Raw genomic sequence first — 20,181 nt, 5'->3', positions numbered from 1 at the left:
TTACTTTATGCCAAAAAAGTTTAGCACTGTGTGCAGTGACAGGTACCAGGCAAGTAGAAGTATTAGATAGGTTCACATGTTGCACTGAACTGCATGTAATGATGACATGCCATCAGCACCCAGCTATGACATCATCGCGATGGTTTCTAAGCCAGAGATTTATAATTTTAGCATATATATTTAACTGCTAAGTTATATGAAGTAAAATGTATTCAGATTGACAGTGAATTGTTGACTGCAAGTAGCTAGATAATGTTAATTACATATTTATATGCAAATCCATTAAGACTTATGCATGTCACTTAAAATAAAATGCCAGAGGAATGTATCTTTGAACTGGCTAACATAATTTACAAAGCAATAATTATTTTTAATAATTGTTCACTTTCCCAATCTTACAATTCCTTAATTTTTGCATTTGATTAGGATGGATCCTTCAAAAGTATAAAATAGAGTTATGCCCCTATCATTAACATGAATCTTTTAATGGCACGGTACTTGCACACTTTTTTTACTTACTTTACATCATGAGCAGATTACTACATCACAAAACCACTTAAGCAAATACAAATTTTATTATTTTGCATACATGCACTGATAGTATAAATAAAACTTATACAAGTTGATACAAGTACATTTAAAAAAAGATTCTAAATAAGATAAAATTGTTTCTTACTCTTTCTATTTCTTCATTAGGCATTTTCTGGTTTCGAAACTCTGAGATTAACCTTTCACGAAAATGGAGGAACCAGCCCCGGGTCTCTCGCTCTAGAATTCCAACAAGGATTGGCAGTGCTCGTCTAATGAGGTCTCTGAAAAGTAAAATTATATTAATTACTTTCTTAAATATATCAGGACGGGTATGAAAAATGATGAAACTGGAATTTCATTAGCCAAACCATCAGTCATATTCATAATTAATGCATAATACAAAGCAAGTGCAAGCCAAGCAAAAATGGGAAGCAGTAGGACAGGCATATCGGACAGAATGAAGGGAGGAAGCAAGTATGCGGAATTGAAGAAGGGTTTACTGCAGTGTCAAAAACCAGGTTGTGGTTTGTTATAAAAAGCATAGAAATATATCACTGTAACCCTGTATAGTCTATACTATCTAAAACCTACCTTAAGGGTGGGAAAAAAATAACCATAATAATAATGTAACGCAATGAAATTGCAATTCTGTTTTTGATTACATTTATCTTACCGGTTAAAAAGACGAAGGTCAAGCTCAACACCTTTGGGAGTTGAAAATAAATATGGTACAGAAGGAGGTGTTTCACTTCCAAGTCGAAACTTTTCCATTGAAGCTCTTCGAATTTGTTGTTGAACATACTGACAAAACCTTTCCATATCCTCTTCAAATTCTGGCTGAAAATTAATAGAATGGAGTATGATAAAAAATTATAACTTCCCTTAAATAAATAATATAAATCAAGGCAATTAGTACTTTAAATAACAGTAAATTATATACATTCACACATTTCTGGATGAAAACTAATGTTATTTCCACCACGTTAAAAGTAAAACTTTATTGCAGGCCTTATTCTTCTATATTAATTTTAATCTTTAAAGGTTCCTGAATAATAAATAAATGTGGCATATTAGCTTCCAAATTTCTTTTGCAGCACTAAAAATTTGAATCGTGAGTAATATATTTTGTGCTGGGACATGTTATGCTAATTAACGTGTTAAAAACTACATTTCATCATGTTGCTATAGTTAGCACTTCATCACTTTAGTTTTGTTTTAAACACAGAGTTAGTTTTACATTCATACTCAACTTGCTACTATTTCATTTCATGAGTATTGTGAATCTATACTGATTAAAAGAAATTGTCATATGAGGCATAGAGAGAATTAAAATTTTTATTATTCCCTTATGCCTGTTTGACAGAACATTTAGGATCACCAGCACTGGTGTACCATCACAGCAGCCAAAAATAGAAATGGTTTTAAATACCACTTTATTCTTCCTTAATAGTTTTATTTATGCTGAATAAAAATGTTAACCTTTTGCTAATTCAATTTGTGACTAATTCTTCATTGCCAAAGAAAGAAAGGTAATTACTGAAATTAGAGGTTTTTAATCATTAACATGCACGTCAGTTTTCCAGTGAAAGAGACTTAGAGGTTTCACTTATTTATTATTTAAATATTTCAATGCCAAACACACACAAGGTGTGATCAATACTCTAAACTTATTTGCCTGTATATTTCCAACACCTATTATAGTATTCACTATGGGGTACTGGCTTAAAAATCCAACACTATTTTCAAGCTGCTCATAGGGAGTCAAACTAATGCATTTTTCAAAATTTTCTGTCAATATTTAGCTTTAATAGACTGCAAATGCACTTGGATATAGTTGGTTTGGCTAGTTTTGAAATAACTTCTTCAAGCTTTCCCATAATTTAGGAATTTCCAGTGTCACTGTGTTGAATCAACTTACCTTACAAACTAACTCGGCTACTAAATAACGACACCTCTCTTCACGAATCCTGGCGTCAAGATTATGAGCCTGCAAGGACGGTGTGCCTATCACAATATCTAAAGATGCAGATAAAAAGTAGTAAAATTAGTCACAAGCAAAAATAATTCTAGGACTAGTATCCACAATATATTAAATACAGAGAAAGGACTTTGCCCTGGCTGGAGTCAGCAATATATGTAATAATAAACTTATTAACTATATGACCAAAATTAGCAATTTTATGCATAAAATTCATTCAAAACTCAAATACATTTACCTAAGATCATAACTAAAAGTCATTATTTATATTTACAGGGCTGATAAGAATTACAGAGTCGATTGAGCTTTATAACAACCACAAACAATGAAATTGCACTGACGATGCACGACTGAAATCCTTGATGAAACTGCTGGCAAGCTCTTCCATACCAAATGAATTTATTGGCACCACATGGCTCAAAGCAAGAGAGTTGAAGGATATTCTAGGGGAGTAATGACTTTCGTATTGAAGCTGGGTTGAAATTCTGAATATGTTGTGCTTGCAGGTGGACCTTCAGCTTCATGATGGCAATGCTACCTTTCATAGCATATCTTTGTAAGAAAAAGTGATATAAAACCATGAACTACATTATGGGCACTCTGCTTACCATTTTTTTGCTTCAGACTCTCCTTTAATGGTGTATCCAAAGGTAGTATTTATAACCAAAGACCACACATACGCTCAATTTTTATAGGCATCATCAGAATATGCAAGCAATAAAGGTAGGGAAATTGGTTACTACTCAGTCAGTTCAAGACATGAGCAGGTAGTTAGAGGGGCACTGAATTTACTTTCACCTGTAGATTCATTGTAAAAATCTACAGTATGGTGACTTTAAAAGCTGACAGACCAGACAAATCGTACAAATCAGCCATAAGACTGAGAATTCAACAGTAATGACAGAGTGGCCTCACTCAAGAGTTGTCGATAGATCTCCATGCATATGAATCTCAATTATGAATGAGACTACTCCAGATAAAACGGTCTGGAAGTATGAAATTACAATTACATACATATTATTAAGCCTCAACTTATAGTAAAGGTCATAGCCAAGATCCAGGAAAGGAACCAAGATCAATATTTGTTGAGATCTACCAAAATAACTATCAGGCAAGAGACACTGAGGTATTTGATGCTGCTGAAACATTCTATAACAAAAGACAAACCCATGTCAAATAAAATTAGAGGATCCTGTTCAAAATTGAAATCACGGTTACTGAATGAGTAAATTTAGCATCCTTTCACATTGAATTTATTTCATCAGGTACAAAATTTCATTCTGTGGCGAGGAAATATATATATAAAATTTCCTAGAGAGGATGCAGTTTACAGAGGATGAAGTTTGAGGAGGGGAGTTATTGGGAGGGTTGCCAAGTAGTTGATGAGGAGGCAGGGAAGAGAAAGTGAGGAGAAAGAGATGTGGAGGGCAGAAGAGAAGAGTGGGTAAATAAAAGAAGGCGTGACGTTATGAATTAACTTTTGTCAGTGACAAGGAAACTTTCAAAAGGGGTTAGTTTCTTTTACAAATATTTTCATCTCCCAAATATATATTTCTACACTCTCTTCCTTAAGAAGAGAGTATATTAATATATATTTCTACACTCTTCTTATGGAAGAGAGTGTTATAATAATAATGATGATGAAAATAAAAACAATAAACAAATGAAAGAATGGACCATTTGGTCTCAATTTTGCCCAAATAAAGACCTCTATCTATTTTATCTCCACCTGCTCCAGCCTGTCTATATCCCCTAGGTATTTTGTGAACGAGATGAGGTAAAATTTTCATTTTGGATATTTCATTTGGGCTCCTTTGAACATAGCTTGGACAATCTCCCTGTTTGCCCTATATTTGTCCTTTGGAAATTGATTGGCTATCTTCAGATAGATTCCTCTGTAATAAGTAAGTTTACAAAAACAAAATTTTTCTTACTCATTTTTTTGGGATCAATACATTAGGCCCATTTTTCTGCTAAAGCATTTTGTATTAACGATTCTTTTGATAAGTTCTCACTTTACCATCACCGCAAAATTGCTTATCATACTTAGCTCTCAGGTAAAATTACTCTTGGGGAGGAGAATATTTAGTAATCTATTTAACATAACATGAAATTTGGACAGCTATTGAGAAATATGATGGCTGGAGTTGAATAATAACTAAAAATACTTGTAACCTTTGTTTGCAGGTAAAACTGTGATAAGAGGAAATTCAGCTTTCCTTTGATTCTCTTTTCACAAGCAAAATTTATGTTATTGCATTGGGTGCTTATAGTATTAAAAACAATTCCAACAGCCACCCTGTGCCAGTACACACTGTGAACATAACGCTGATATACTGTTACCAGCAATTAATACACTTTGAAATTTACGAATACTTTTTGAATAAGTTTTCTTAAAGTTTGTTCATAAATATGTCTTAGAGGGGCAGTGATAGGAGTGATCCCATTGCCAACCCTTCCATTTGCTGGTAGTATTCTCTGTTTTATTTAAAACCGTTCAGTTCTACACACACCTTGAGTAGGGTCACATATTCATTATGGTATCCGGCTTGTTTTAATCCATTTCGTTCATTCTGTACATTTGTTACGTACCTTTAAATTTTGTAATTAATAATGAAGTTTACTCATTTGGTGATCATGAATGTTTTGTGAAGTTGAGATGATGAGAGACTGAGACCACTAACATCACAGTTTTCTCTTTCTCCAACACAATTTAAATCTGCAAGCTTCCATAGTTTTTAAATTATTTTTCTAGGCCAAAACCAGCATCACTTACTCCACACATCAAGTTAAGAAATTTGTTTAAACACATTTTTTGGGCACTCAATTAATTGGTTTAAAGTTTTTTTGATTTATTGATGCTCAATTAGGTATGTTCAACAATTGGTGATGGCAACATATCAATTTTATCTGGGAGAGCCTGATTCATTGTTCAACGGAAATTTGCCCACTGGAGAAAAAAATAGTATCCATTTAACAGTTAAGATTGTCAAGGATTCAGTCAAAATTGATTTGATCCTTCAAAAAACCTATGGATCGTAATGTTTCAGGAGTGGTTCTCAGAAAACAAGAAATATTAGAAAATATACATAAGAGACAAGGGGTTCACTTTCACAATGGCCAGAAATATTTCAGAGGCCAGCTAGATTCAGAGGAGAGTAACTTTGAAGTTCAATTGAAGTACCTAATAATGATATTAAAGGCATTTATGTAAATCACACAAGTATTTTATCAACACAAACTGCCACATCCATACTACATACGATATTCAACCCCCATATAACTAACTTGAAATGATATACCGAATTTATGAGCATGGGAAAAAACGTCTTAAAATTGACAATAATAATTATAAAATGTAGATACTTGAATATTATCATTTAAGTCATAGATAATTCCAGTCATAGTCCTTATGAAAGTTACACATAAGATATCAGGATCATGAAATTAGTGTACAGTTATAAATGTTTGTATAAAGTGTACATATTTTATCCCATAGCCATATTCAGTTTAATTATTTGAGACTCATATTATCCTTGAAGACCTGGCTGAGATAAAATCCAGCTGTGGATTTTCCAAAACCAATTTAACATTTACTTGTTTTTTTTAGAGTTATTTATGGGTCTTTTATTCCATCCCAGTATATACTTGATAAAGTTAACAGTTTCAGGCTTAACTTAACTTGGAATTCCTTCATGATAAGGATAAAAAATAACAGAAACTTTACACTTCCACACTCTTTTAATGTTCTACGAGCATGGTTTTGATGCTGTGCATCATCATCAGGTGGTGATGATGACGATGCACAGCATCGAAACCATGGTCATAGGACATTAAAAGTGTGTGGAAGTGTAAAGTTTCTGATATTTTTTACCCTTATCCAGGATATACTTTGCAATTCCATAATGGTTTCTTCATTCCTTTCCTTTATTCAGGCTTCCAAATAAACCCTCCATTCCTACTTCCTCTATTTTCACATACTATGTAGTGACAAAATAGATTTTTCTTAGTATGAAAGAGCCTTCTTAGTGAGTTATGAAACTAATTGTGAATACATATGTGGATAGTAAATAAATGCTAAAATTTTGTACCTTATATTATTGATATGATTAAAAATTTGAATTTCAAATTGAATATTTCATTAAGAGCATTTTTTAAAATAAATTTACGTTAAATCAGTAAATTACTCATCTATAATAATATATTTACTATTTCCATCAGGCTCTTTTTTAGGAAATGAAAACTTTTGTGAATGATAAAATGCACAATAACGATTACATTTATGGCAAATAATTGAAACCAAACCTCCAAACTACCAAGTACTACAAAGAAAGAAAATATATATCAAATTTTCCACTACATATTGTAACAGTGATGTGTAAACAGCTTCTTAGTTTTTCTTTAATGTGCCTTGTTTCAAGTACTCCCAATTATCCATTTTGTCAGTCAATGGTAAATTAGGTTTGGTATGATACAGCAATTTCAAACGGTACAGTAATTTGGGAAAGATGTACATATGGTATTCTAAATCCTTAGTCATGCTGCATTCAACTTTCATACTTTTTTGCTAGTCGTATGTTAAAGAGAGGCATTACAAAGGTATTTTGACATTATCAGCCTTTTTAGGGATCAATTAAGTATATTGTTGGAGGTTATAATATTCATGACCTCAATAATAATTACTGATAAAACCCTTAAACAATTTCTATAATTGTGAATTTTACTTACTCATCTCTGATCTACTAATGTACAAAAATTTCAATGTTGAATTTACGGTAGAGATAATGCCATTTTGTGGAAGAATGACTTTTTAGTGTAAGCAACATGATCTAGCTTATATTAAGGACACTTCCATGGACTTATAGGGCAATATTGTTATTCCTGACTTGAGGTCTTCTAGGTTATAATGAAATATGTCATTTAACATGAACAATATTAGAGCATAGATAAATCATGATGAAGATATGGTGTTGTTTTAACAAAAATATGTACAGTAACCCATGAATTAATCATAACTTAAAAACATTTCTTACCAATTAACCGTAAAGTCCCAGCTAAAAGGGATTTTAATGCTTGTCTGACACTGAAGAAATGTGGAGCAACAATTCTAGCTCTTGCTGTAACAATAATAAAACGAAGAGCAAGGGCCATATCTCCTAATAAGGCATCCCTCCTTCTTTCTGAACCCTTTTGAAGAAGCTGACTAAGACGCCATCTGTGCACCTGGCCAGGAAAGTTCACACTGTCAACCTCAAACTCTCTGCAAAAAATTAAAACATGAAGTAATTTTTTTCCAAAGTATATGTAGTCATTTCAAAATAATGAATAGGAAATATAACATGATTAGATAACCATATAGAAAAGGAAAGAACATTCTTACTTTATAATTAACATTGAAGAACAAACAAACTATTAGTTATAAATAACTTACTAAATTTTCAGAAATGAAAATAATATAAGCAACGACATTTTATCTTTCCTATGCAAACGCCTTATTAATGTCGTACAGATGAAACATAATTCCATTCAAAAAACCATACCAAAATATTCTGTAAAAAGAGCACAGGAATGCAGTCTAGAAGTAAAATTTGGCATACATAAAGTAAAAAACACGGGTTGTATCTTTTATCCCCCATCACTACCGGATGTGCAAGCATGAAATGCAGATTTCAGACGGTGCACCAATTCAGTTTGGGTTATTAAGATTTGATACTTATACCATTTCCTTGTGCCATCAATAAGTGTCAGACACACACAGGTGATACATTGAAAAAGTGTTCACATAGTGTTGGGTTGCTCTGTTCAATATGTCGAATTTTAAATCAAACAAAGTGCATTCCTGGACAGCATTGATTTTTTGTTTTCATTGGAAGAAAACTGCTGCTCAATCATACTGATTACTTCGAGAAGCTTATGGTGAACATGCTCCATCACAAGATATGAGTGAACAATGGTTTTGGTATTTTAAAAGTGGTGACTTCGATGTTGCAGACAAAAAACACAGAAAACCACCAAAACGGTATGAAGATATGGAATTTCAAGAATTGTTGGATGTTGGCCAAACACAAAAGAACTTGCAGAGCAATTGAGTGTTGGTCAACAAGCTGTTTCTAATCGCCTACAAGAGATGGGAAAGATTCTAAGACCTACAAATGGGTAACAAATCAGTTGAACGACAGGCAGATGGAAATGCTCACCCCTTCATCTGCCTTTCAAAAATACATATGAACTTCTGCGTGCACAATTCAAAAGGAAGTTGGTTTTGTGTCATATCATTGGGGAAGAAAATTGAATTTATTTTGAGAATTCCAAGTGCAAAAATCATGGGTAGACCCAGGTGCACCATCCACATCCACCACGAGACTGAATCGCTTTGGCGGAAAGAGGATGCTCCGTGTTTGATGAGACCAGAAGGGTTTGGTCTATTGTGAGCAGTTAGTACTGGTGAAACGGTTAATACAGAACACTACCAACAACAATTGTCTCATTTGAACCATTCACTTCTTGAAAAAAGACAAGAATACCAAAATAGGCAACACAAGGTCATTTTTCTTCATGACAATGCTCCATCACACATGGCGAAACCAGTTCACAGCATGTTGGAAGCACTCAACTAGCTGGGAAGTTCTGCCTCATGCAGCTTATTCACCAGACTTGGCTGTTTCCAATCACTACTTGTTTGCATTGATGAGTCACCCACTTGCTGAGGGCTTTGGTTTGTATGAAGATGTGAAAAAATGGCTCTATGAATGGCTCGCAGCAGAAGGGAAAGATTTTTACTGGCGTGGTATCCATAAATTGCCTGAAAGATGGGAAAAAAGTCTCACTATCAATGGAACATCCTTAGAATAAAGCTCCTTTTTTCATTCTAACAAATTTTTTTGGGGGGGAATCCACATTTCATACTTGTACACCTGGTATTAAAGTGCCCCATAACAATGTGCCAACACTGAGTGGACTTCCTCTCCTCAGCCCATTGCCAATGTGCCTCGAATAAAAATTTTAGCATATACAATGCTGAACACAGGATTGGAATTCTACATTCATTACTCATTTCCCACAAAGAATATACGGGGACTCTTAGATACCGAACTAATTGACATTCTATTCTCATAAGATACCACACAACTCATATTACCTTATTACCAAAGATAACAGAGGAATATTAACATCCAAGCTATTTTTATCTGGCAATATAAAAAATCTTGACCTAGCATATGCTGGTAGCATATTAATATTGACATAATATATATCATAGTGTAACTTCCATTATAAAAAACCAATGATCATTTATGGCAATATCATTTTTTACATTTATATGTATCTGTAAAAACAAAAAGAGAAGAAATATATCTTCAATTCAATAGAAAATGAAACCTTTTCAGAATGAGCATTAGGATGGAATTTTCCAAGATGAAATACTACTAATTTCAGAAAGATCTGAGAAACACTAGAGAGGCAAAAAGGCATGGCCAATTTGAAGAATGAATCTCTAACAGACGTGAAAATATAACATTCAGATTATAAATTAAAAAGACATTCAAATCTGTACACCATATACTGTGTTTTCCATGCCACATTTTCTGATTGCATTTTCAAACTTATTTTGTTTCTGTTTAATGGAAAACCTCATTTTTTATGCATTAAAAACATTCATGAATGCTTGAATGTGATGCATCAAAATTAAAGAGCTCTCAAAATCTTAATATTGAATACTAAATACCTTACCTCTTTATGACACATAAGTATATACACAATAAATCTAATGAAATTAGAGAATAAAGGCATTAAAAACCCACTTCACATAAGATCTTAAGTTTCATAACATTGCTATGACTTCTAAATTTTAAGGAACAAAGTTGATAGCTTGTTAGTAATAAATTAAGGACATTAACCCATTAAGTTATTTAACAAAGCACTATCACTGTGCACAACCAACCACCAATTGAGTTATTATAATTGACAAACTCTACAGAGCAATTTGTGAAAGGCCATCTAATAGGCCGAGCATCAAAATGTGAAAGGATAACACACAAAAATAAATTTAATAACACTTGAGAACATATACTATATATTAAAAAATGGCAAATTTCTAACTATTCTTTAATAAACTAAAAAACTTAACATTTCTACCTACCTATCCTACCTACCTTCCTGTCTACCAAACTGAATGTCAAGTTACAAGTTAATATTAAAAATTTCTTGAACTGTTAACTTTCAAAAGCTTTCCATCAAATAAATCTATCTTATATTTCTAATGATAAAGAAATACCAAAAATATAATGGGTACAAAATGTAAGTAAAAATATTTCATGAAGTTATCGATTAGAAGTAATATTTTACATGCCAAGGAGACCACACATCAGGGAAAATAACACAACATGCACTTCTACCGTTAAAAAGACATCATTCTTTCACTGTAAAAACATAAACATTACAGGAAATCATGTGTAGAAGAAGAATGCACTACTATATAGTATATTAAAAATTAGTGCAGTCATTTGAAACAAATATAAATCAGTCAGCATGGGCAGTAACAATGAAGATACACATTAATGAATGCAGTAATTTAATATAAGTCATTATCATAGTCAAGCCATGAACAAATTCTCAGGCCTAAACAAAATTTCAAAAATAAATGTGCTTCAATTTAACTTCATACATATTTTGACTATAATTGTGAGATAAAGATGTACACCTTGAATAATACTATTGCATTCTCTATGCACCATAAAAGGATAATATAAAGAATTAAGTTTTTATATATTATCACTGACATCTATCCAACTAAAACTATACGTACTCCCAGAATTTTTAACAGGAAGTTACAACTAAAATACTCAATAAACAATAGTAATTCACAGGATGTAAACTAACCAGAATAAGGGAAGCATAAAGGTTCAGTATAAGACCTTGCTACCCATGTTTTGTTCAAGATGAATTCATGAGAAATTACTAACCCTGAGGGTTGTGACCCACCAACAGATACTTCGGGATGCCTATTCTTGAATATCATATTCTGATTTATCTTTACTCAATGGAAAAAAGCTGTTCTATGTTGGCCATGTGGTAACACAGTGAGACTCCTCTTAAAGGTACCACCATTTGCTTCAACATATAATGGCAGCTTAAGGATTGGAATACTGGATAGAGGAAGTTGCTTCAGGAAGGAGAATGCCTCTATTAAATAGTGGCTTTTAATGGATTTTCTTTGGCTATGTATGATCAATGAATATTGAAATTAATTCATTCACAAACAATATTAGCACTAGCATAGTTACAAAGTCAAGAAGACAGGAAACTTGTAATTTTGAATACCATTTGAGGTTCTATGCATACCTTTAACTTTGAATGAATACTGAGGTAATATATTTAATGAAGTGGCATTTTCATCTTTTTAACTTTTTTATTTAGAAACATAACAGTTTCAGTTTATTGTATGGAATGTTATATGGTTATTATTTGGAATTATATACAAATGTGACCTTGGGCGCATGACCAAATGGAATGAGATTAATTACATATGTTGGCAATGGCATCAGGGAATATCCTGTGCTGGTCATTGACAACATGTACGCAATTGTATGTAATGCTACTAACCAAATCACTCAGGGTAAAATAAGCAAATAATTGCTATGGTTTCAAGAGAAATTTTAAAATTCGGGAAAGAAGTGAATTAATTTTTTCATTGAAATTATTTTAAAAACATTTCATACTAATGATTTCCTAAAAATCTAAAAATACAGTAATAAATTTTACGGCTGGAAAGAATTAAAAAAATGAGATTAAATATGCAAGGCCCTTCATTGTCTACACACAAATAATGCTAGCTTCTAGTGGTGTAGAGGTTTATGAGTGATCTTAACAACATTTACACAGAATGACACAAACTATGCACACAAACACATATACTTACATACAGGATGGGATATTAGGAAATATTATGGGATGGGGTTGGAGAATGATGGGGTGTGAGAGGAAGTGTTCTATCCTCCATACACTCACAGTCCATTCTTTCCCACCCTTTTGCTAAAGAAGGTGGCTGTGCTAGCAAAAGTATTTAAAGAAAAGTGTGCCTTTTTCATTCATTTTTCTGTATTTTGTGCACAACAACAATGGCTAACTGGTACTACATACACGCATAAATGCAAAGACTTCACGACATTGTCAAGCCTTTTTTTTAAGAGTTGAGATTTTACAATGTCAATGATTCCAGTCAAATGTGTATGCATTTATTTTTCTTTTAAAATAGTAAAAACATTCCGAAAAATCTAAGATTTTGCCATAATGGCTATAAAGCATGGATAATAGTATGCACTACACACATGTTTTTCAATGGTTTCATCACAACCAACTAATTGAATCAACCAATATTTTCCATTAAGCAAATTCTTGTTCAACTAAAAATTGACTGAGAGGGACAACATGAAAGTCAGGGAAAATAGATGTTCATAGAGTAAATGACAGGTATTATAAAACGGCACTACACTATTACTGTCAAATACATCATTCTATTTTTTCCAAAACCATAATTATATATTAAATGAAAGATACAGACATTTTGACAATGATGGAAATAGCATTATAATTCATCCTAGATACATAACTTGATGCATGGCATAGTTTGCTAAAATATCACACCTATCTATTTTCCTATTCAAATCTACTAACTATAAATGCATCTCCTAGTCATATGCTCCAGCCGGACGGTGACGGTGGGGTAACGTCCTCGCCTACCAACCCAGAGGTTGTGGGTTCGATTCCCGCCTAGGTGGATTTACCTCCATCTAGGGCTTGGTTGTATGTGATTGTCTTCAATGTAATGTCTGTACTGGTTAGGTGGGAGAATGGACTATAGGTCTCAACCTCGCTCAATCGAGTCGATAAATAAATAAATAAATATGCTCTTATGATAGCATACTAAATAATAACTGCTTATATGAAATTTGAAATATACTAAAATATTAAATATAACTGCTTCTAAATTTCTAGAGAGATATTTACTAATATTCAAGCATTAATTCTCTCCTCTGCTCCTCTCTCCTAAATCATAGGAGAGAATCTCTCTCCTATGATTTAAAAATCAGGACTGTATCTTTACCAAAAATACTAGGACAATCTCCTTAATCATATGATTTGTTATATTGTGAACGTAAACAACCAGCAAACTATTTTTAACTTTGCAATCCCCAGATCATGATCTTAAGTTATTGACATTAAAGAAAATAGAACACAAAGTTCATCTTGCTTCAAGTATTTTAGAAGAAAAAATTCAAAATTTTTGGTAAAAAGAGTACCTACTTTTCTGGGAGAGGGAAACTGTAACATACTAGTGGCAGTCAAATGAAGACCAAACACCTGCCATAACACATCTGCTAAAAGCTAGAAGTTAGCTTTTTATGCATCCATAATGCCATTGCTGTAGTGGGAATACTGCATAATGACAACTCATAGGTGCACGTAGTTGGTGGGTTATGTCCATGTTGGTGATCAGACATTGCAGTAGTGGGTGTCCGGTTTTCATTCGACTGCCCCTCATATGATGAGCATTACCATCAACAAATTCCCATAAATTGCATTTACAGGTAGACAGAGATATCCTTGAAGAACTCGAACTCAAGGATAAGTGATACCAGAGGGTTAATATGGATGAGGAGAGAATTATAATGTCACTTACAAATAGCAAAAATCAACAACTGAAAGCATCAGAAGACTAGAAAAACACAGAGAAATTATGTAGAAACAGGTGTACCACAGAAGGAACCTATCAATGATGCTACAGCTTAGAAAGCAATAAAAGACTCTGCTTGTGTAATTAGAGACACCACAGGAGGGTTGGCAAAAAGAATATTTGTAATTTCAAAAGTATGATCTTGCCAAAGTGATTATAAATGTTAAATAATGGAAAATTAAAGACTTTTGCAAAGAAGAGGGAAAAACTGGCATATTGTTTTCTATTTTTTAGGAAGGTTTTTGAAAAATTTTTCTAGACATACTGGAGTATTAACACTACTGTAAAGAATATGTTTGGTATGCATATGATATAAAAAACAAACATACAAGTTTATGACACTGAGTAAACATCACAAATATGGTCCAAACTTATGATGTTTGTATTTCAATATCTGTAACTTCAAAATGCAATATTTGTATCTGTTAGGACTAAAATTGTGAGTAAAATTTATTCCAGTTGTGTCTACATATATACATACATGTACATGTGACTGGGAAAGGTTAAGCATTTTGAGTAATTCTCTGAAATTCCCACTAAAGTGAATTTGTTAGAAAATCTATTTGCAACAATTATCATGAGCAAGAGTGACGAGTTAAAATGATTTTCAAGTCTTCTAGAGAAACGATGATTTCCAGAAAAATTGAAAGGAAGTTTACAGCACAGCTGACATACAATTTAGACTGTAACCTGACCACCAAATCCCCTGTGGTATAAGTGGGAATTAGAGGTACATATAGATTATGCAGTATATATATTCTATTATTCATGGGAAGAGCTTAAGAGATAGATAGACACGCAGTGTTTTGAACAACTATCGTCCAGGTATTTTTATCCACTAATCTTCTTGCAAATGCTCATATTCATGTGTCACACTACTCTGTGCTTGATATTATACGTAAAAACTAACAAAATCACTAATTTTCCTCACTTAAGAATTTTTCATCCAAGAAAATTTTACATATTTAACATGTTTTGCCATTTCACTTAATGAATATTTTTGAATGTGAATTGACTGATTAGAATTTTGAATGATTTACTTTGAAATTATGCTTCACTCTAACCATTTTAAAGCAAGAAAAGTTTCATTTGGATATAATTCTGAAACCAAGTAACAGTAATTATATTGACCGAGAACTCTCAAAGGCCAAAAAGGCATTCCAACCTAGCAAAGTTTCAATAAAAAATGCTTATGACATCAATTTTGTAAAAATTATTTAATACTGAAATGGGCTAACTGAGAAAATACTTAATAAATAAATATTAAACAAATATTCTGAAATGCTTCTTGAAGTATAAAAAAAATGCTTATAAACATTGAAGGTCTGCAGACTAGATATTGCACCATTATAACCTGCATTTTCATTTGTCCCAAATCATTTGAGATTTCTTAACAGGACACAGAACTGGACAACTAAAACCACATTTGTAAAGCACCTGATTTGAAGTATGTAACTTTAAAGTTCATTATATTTGAAAGAGTTAAAACATTCCAGATTAAAATTTTAAATTATTCAAGTTATTTATTATAAGTTAAAAACTATTGCCACTACCTAAAATGAAATTCAGCCATTTATCCATTCTAATAGGATGAAATTAAAAATTATTAATAATATGAGCGAACGATATAATAGAAATGTAAAATATTGATACTTTTGAGTGATTTAACTTCACTGGATAGTTTAATCTTAATCTAACAATCTACCTAAAATTCTTTTACCATAGTTTATGAGAAAGCCACTCAGGAGGGCAAGTGACAAACGAGGAGGGTAACTGACAGAAGAGAGAGACACTTTTAAGATAATAGCATGTCCATTTAAAAAAAACACCTCTTCTGAGTCCCTTAAGTTAAAACGAATTTGAAGCAATTTTATTGTCTTACAAAATGATGACCCAGCCAAATGAATGAAAACACGATTCTCCCTAAAAATACAATTAATTTGGACCTTGTACTCAAAAACACAATAATATGGATCTTTTTCAAAACCTATATTTGAAGCATAAAAATCCTGCATTCATTAAAATGACACTACACATCAGTCAAAGGATAAGTTTATTAAGTAAATTCATTAACTATCTGACATATAATCTCATTCCATTTTAATATAACACAGCATTCAAAAACACAATAAGTTACATATGTACATAATGTCTGCCAAATTCATTGAAAAAATTTCTGGCTTGTTTGAATGGCTTTTTAAATTCAATATACTCTTGTGCAATATTCTTCTGCAATTAAAAAATGGGAAAACCAAACCAGGATACATCAGCATTATTAATTACATTTCAACTTAATTCCTACCAAACTTTTTAAAAGTCCCAAGTATGATATACATAAAGATACTCCTAAATCGAAGAAGCCTGAGCAATACTGAAAATTCATTTTGTAAGTCAAATAGAGAACTAATAATAATGCTTTTACTTCCATACGGGATGAAAATAAAAAGGCACATAATACCAATTGTAAAAAAATTAAGGTTACCTATCATTTCAGTATTTCCAGATTGAATTTCAAAAAATTGTACCCAGCTTAGTAAAACCCATGAATCCCAATTTGGCATACACCATGTACATATGCAGAATACTACATGCATTCCAGCAAAAAGGAATTCTGTTATCAGATTGGAGACTACCAGCTAAGAAGGCATATATTCATTTGGCTGTATAGACTAACCATCCGTGAAAATAAAGTAACTTGTTGAATACGCTTTGACAGCTGTATGAATATGGCACATCCTAACAGATAAATACGATGATGATGATGTATTAGAAACTTTCATGAAATACACTTTCAAAAGCTGATGAACCGGCGTACAACATTTTACGTACAACATTCATAAAATTCCTGAAATTTTTTGCACTTTTTCCATTAACTTTGCATCTTTCTTGATCAAACTACAATTGCTAGGAATCATACCATGAGGAGAGAGAAGAAATAATATTCATTAATACCTGGCTATAAGCACATATGAATACTTGATTGTACAGGTTTTTAATCCCTGAAATTTTCTTATCTTATACTTTGAAGCATGATATAGCAAAATTTCAACTGCTGCTATTATATTTGATTATATTAGTGTAACAATAATTTATAATGGTTGCATATGAATAAGTAGGCCTACACCTCAGGCCAAAGGAAATACCTTCTGGGTAGAAAATTTAACATTCAAGTCACAGGTTTTCTATTCCTTTTAGGAAATGTTGACTAAGGATCGTTTTTTTATTTGGAAGTCTATTGTTTGAGGTAGGTTATGGATGGATGCAGGCTTAGCATTGTGACAGTTTTTAGCTTAATCCAACAGAACACAATCTGACATTCAACATTTCTGTGACATTTAATTCTGTATGCATTCTGCCTATTTTATTCGATCCAAAATGTCTATCCTTTTTTCCCCTTCCTCATTTGCCATCCCAACATCACACTACCAATACAAATGCAGTATATTCACTTTTCCTACCTCCTATTTGTATTTCTATCAACAGTCCTCTCTCCTATCCACTATGTCAAGCATCTCTTTGTTTTCCTTTCTATCCAATTTACATTATCCATTCTTCTTCACACCATCATCTAAAAGCCTACAATCTATGCCTATCATCTTGCTTCTAATGACCTTGTTTTCATACCATACAAAATCACACTCCATATCAAAGTTTTGATGAGCCTTTTCTTAAAATCATTATTCAATGTCCCTGTCATCAACTCTTTCCTCCTGATGACAGCTTCTTTGTATAATGCACGTCTTTAACTTATGTTTCTACTACTTAGACCACTTTGGTCTAAAACACTGCCAAGATAGGTAAACTGTCCCGTTGCTTATTATAGTTAATGAACTTCTATTTCAATATTTATATTAGATTCCTCTTTCTAAAAACGTCATAACCTTAGTTTTGCTTACATTCATTCTCTCCCTATACCTATTGTACTGACTTCCCAATGCATTCAGCAATGATTTTAACCCCTTGGCCAACTAGTGAACTAAAGGTTGATCATCCACAAACCTAACTGATTTCATCTATACTCGGGTAGACTTTCATTCCAAATTCCAGTTCTTCCCATGCCTCTTTTCCATTGCCACCTCCATGTACACATTGAAAACCATGGGTGATTATGAACATCTCTGTCTTACCCATGCTCCTAAAACTGCTCATCTTGATTCTCTATCCACCACTCACACCTGAGAAATTAATTAAGCTATTCCTAAATCTGTGCCAAACCATAATGTAGACTAATTGATATCTTTTTATGTTCCCCTTTGCCCACCATCATATGCCATCCCTCCATTACTATTATATGTTTCCTCCAATTGATCATATACCCCATCTCTTCCTGCCTATGGTTACTTTCTGGCAAACTAAGAACTGCAACAATCACAAAGTAAAATGATAAAAAAATGCCAATAAAAACAACTATCAATTTTTTGGCAAAAATATGTAAAATTATTAAATGTATACTTTCATTATTTTATTTGAACATCGTACCTTTAACATCATACCTAATAGAGCTTTTACAACTAACAGGAAACAAATAATGCAATATTATTTTGGCTTCCTACTATTACAAGATTGCTAATTTAGCATTTAAGTTGGCAATCCAAAAAAGTAAAACAGACTATTCAGTTATTCAGCATTGTTAAAAGAATGCATGAGCTCCCAACAACTGATTGTAATTCTAACATTTCTTTCACTACTAGATACAATAAAAATCATGCTTTCAATGTCAGCCTAATGCCAGTATATAAATTCAACAAAATTATCTTTTTTGCACTATAAAACAGTATAAAAAAGGAGCTGATACATTTGCAAGTGATGAACCAAGTTATTTGATGATAATTCACCAGCACTGATTTTGTTTTTTAAATGTGTAGAGTCAGAGCTGTTATCCCAATCTCTCCTCATAATCTCTATCATTGAAATTCGCTGATTTTTCTTGTTTTTGCTAATGCAAAGGAAACAAAATAGAAATACATCTGCCTGATTTTTTACTTTTCTAACTATTTATTTTTTTCTCCTCCCTACTTTTCTTTATTTTTATCATATAAGTTTCCTATCATTTTACACAATTATATTTGAAAATTTTCAAGGATATAAATGTACATTGGATATTTGGATTAGATTTGAATCCTTACGTCAACACTACCATTGGCCATGTAATAAAGAAGGAAACTTATTTCACAGTTTGTACATCATAGGGTCGTGAATCCCAGCAATGTCCGAATGAGCAAGAGTGTTATGCAACCATGGAAATAAGCAACAAAGATTTCAAGGCTTTTGATGGAACTGTTTATGCAAAGTGGGAGTACAAATGGAATTATGGACAAAATGCAACAAACACAAAAAACTTAATTTTTTAAACTGCCAATTCAAAATACTTAACCAACAGCATCCAGGTTACTGCTTACTGCCATTTGGCAGATTAGTAAAGAAAAATTCAGCAATTCATGGTTTTAAAAAAATGCTAACTTAAATTCTTCGGCAAATTCAAATAATGGCAAAGAAAGAGCTAATTTTTAAGAAGAGGGATTCCTTCCATTACTTCAAAATTAAATGATGGGTACACACTCAATATTATCTCACCCAATGCCACTTTAAAAAAATATATGTAAATCATCATTTTCATACAAATGCTTTCGTTTACAAAAACATTTTACCAGGTAGCAATGAGGCTTAATTTGCAACTATTGAGTAAATTATAAAATGCTGACAAAGGAAGAGAATAATTAGACTTTGACAGATAATTTAATGGGTTAAAAATAATTGGTTACTGCCAAAACACAAAACGCCATGAAAAGAATCCATTTCACCCATGCTACCTCAGATTAAAAAAACTGTACAAAATGACACACGCACAACATACCCCAAGCGACGAATGTTTTCCAACTGGGCAGCACTCAATTTCTTCGGCTTTCCGTACTTATCCTTGTGTAGGCTTTTTGTATGCAAT

At 32.5% G+C, this 20,181-nt stretch overlaps 1 protein-coding gene across 6 annotated transcripts in view; it reads right to left on the bottom strand.

The window, feature by feature from the left end:
- Positions 1-20,181, bottom strand: part of LOC139690981 (uncharacterized) — a 133,447-nt gene that overhangs the window by 46,112 nt on the left and 67,154 nt on the right. For 5 of the 6 annotated variants that reach the window (XR_011701547.1, XM_071588670.1, XM_071588674.1 and 2 more), the window contains exons 6-10: positions 20,095-20,166; positions 7,543-7,769; positions 2,450-2,547; positions 1,205-1,368; positions 677-812 (exon numbers count right to left, since the gene is read on the bottom strand). Coding sequence is in view for 5 of the 6 variants with exons in the window: in XM_071588670.1 (XP_071444771.1) it covers positions 677-812; positions 1,205-1,368; positions 2,450-2,547; positions 7,543-7,769; positions 20,095-20,166 (697 nt within the window). In the remaining variant the exon portion in view is untranslated. The remainder of the gene's footprint in view (positions 1-676; positions 813-1,204; positions 1,369-2,449; positions 2,548-7,542; positions 7,770-20,094; positions 20,167-20,181) is intronic. The other variant, XM_071588673.1, reaches the window with a different exon arrangement.

Source organism: Hetaerina americana, unplaced genomic scaffold (genome assembly GCF_022747635.1).
Source record: "Hetaerina americana unplaced genomic scaffold, ioHetAmer1.1.p SCAF_3, whole genome shotgun sequence".
NCBI classification, from domain to species: domain Eukaryota; kingdom Metazoa; phylum Arthropoda; class Insecta; order Odonata; family Calopterygidae; genus Hetaerina; species Hetaerina americana.
This window is presented reverse-complemented; position numbering and strand designations above follow the sequence as displayed.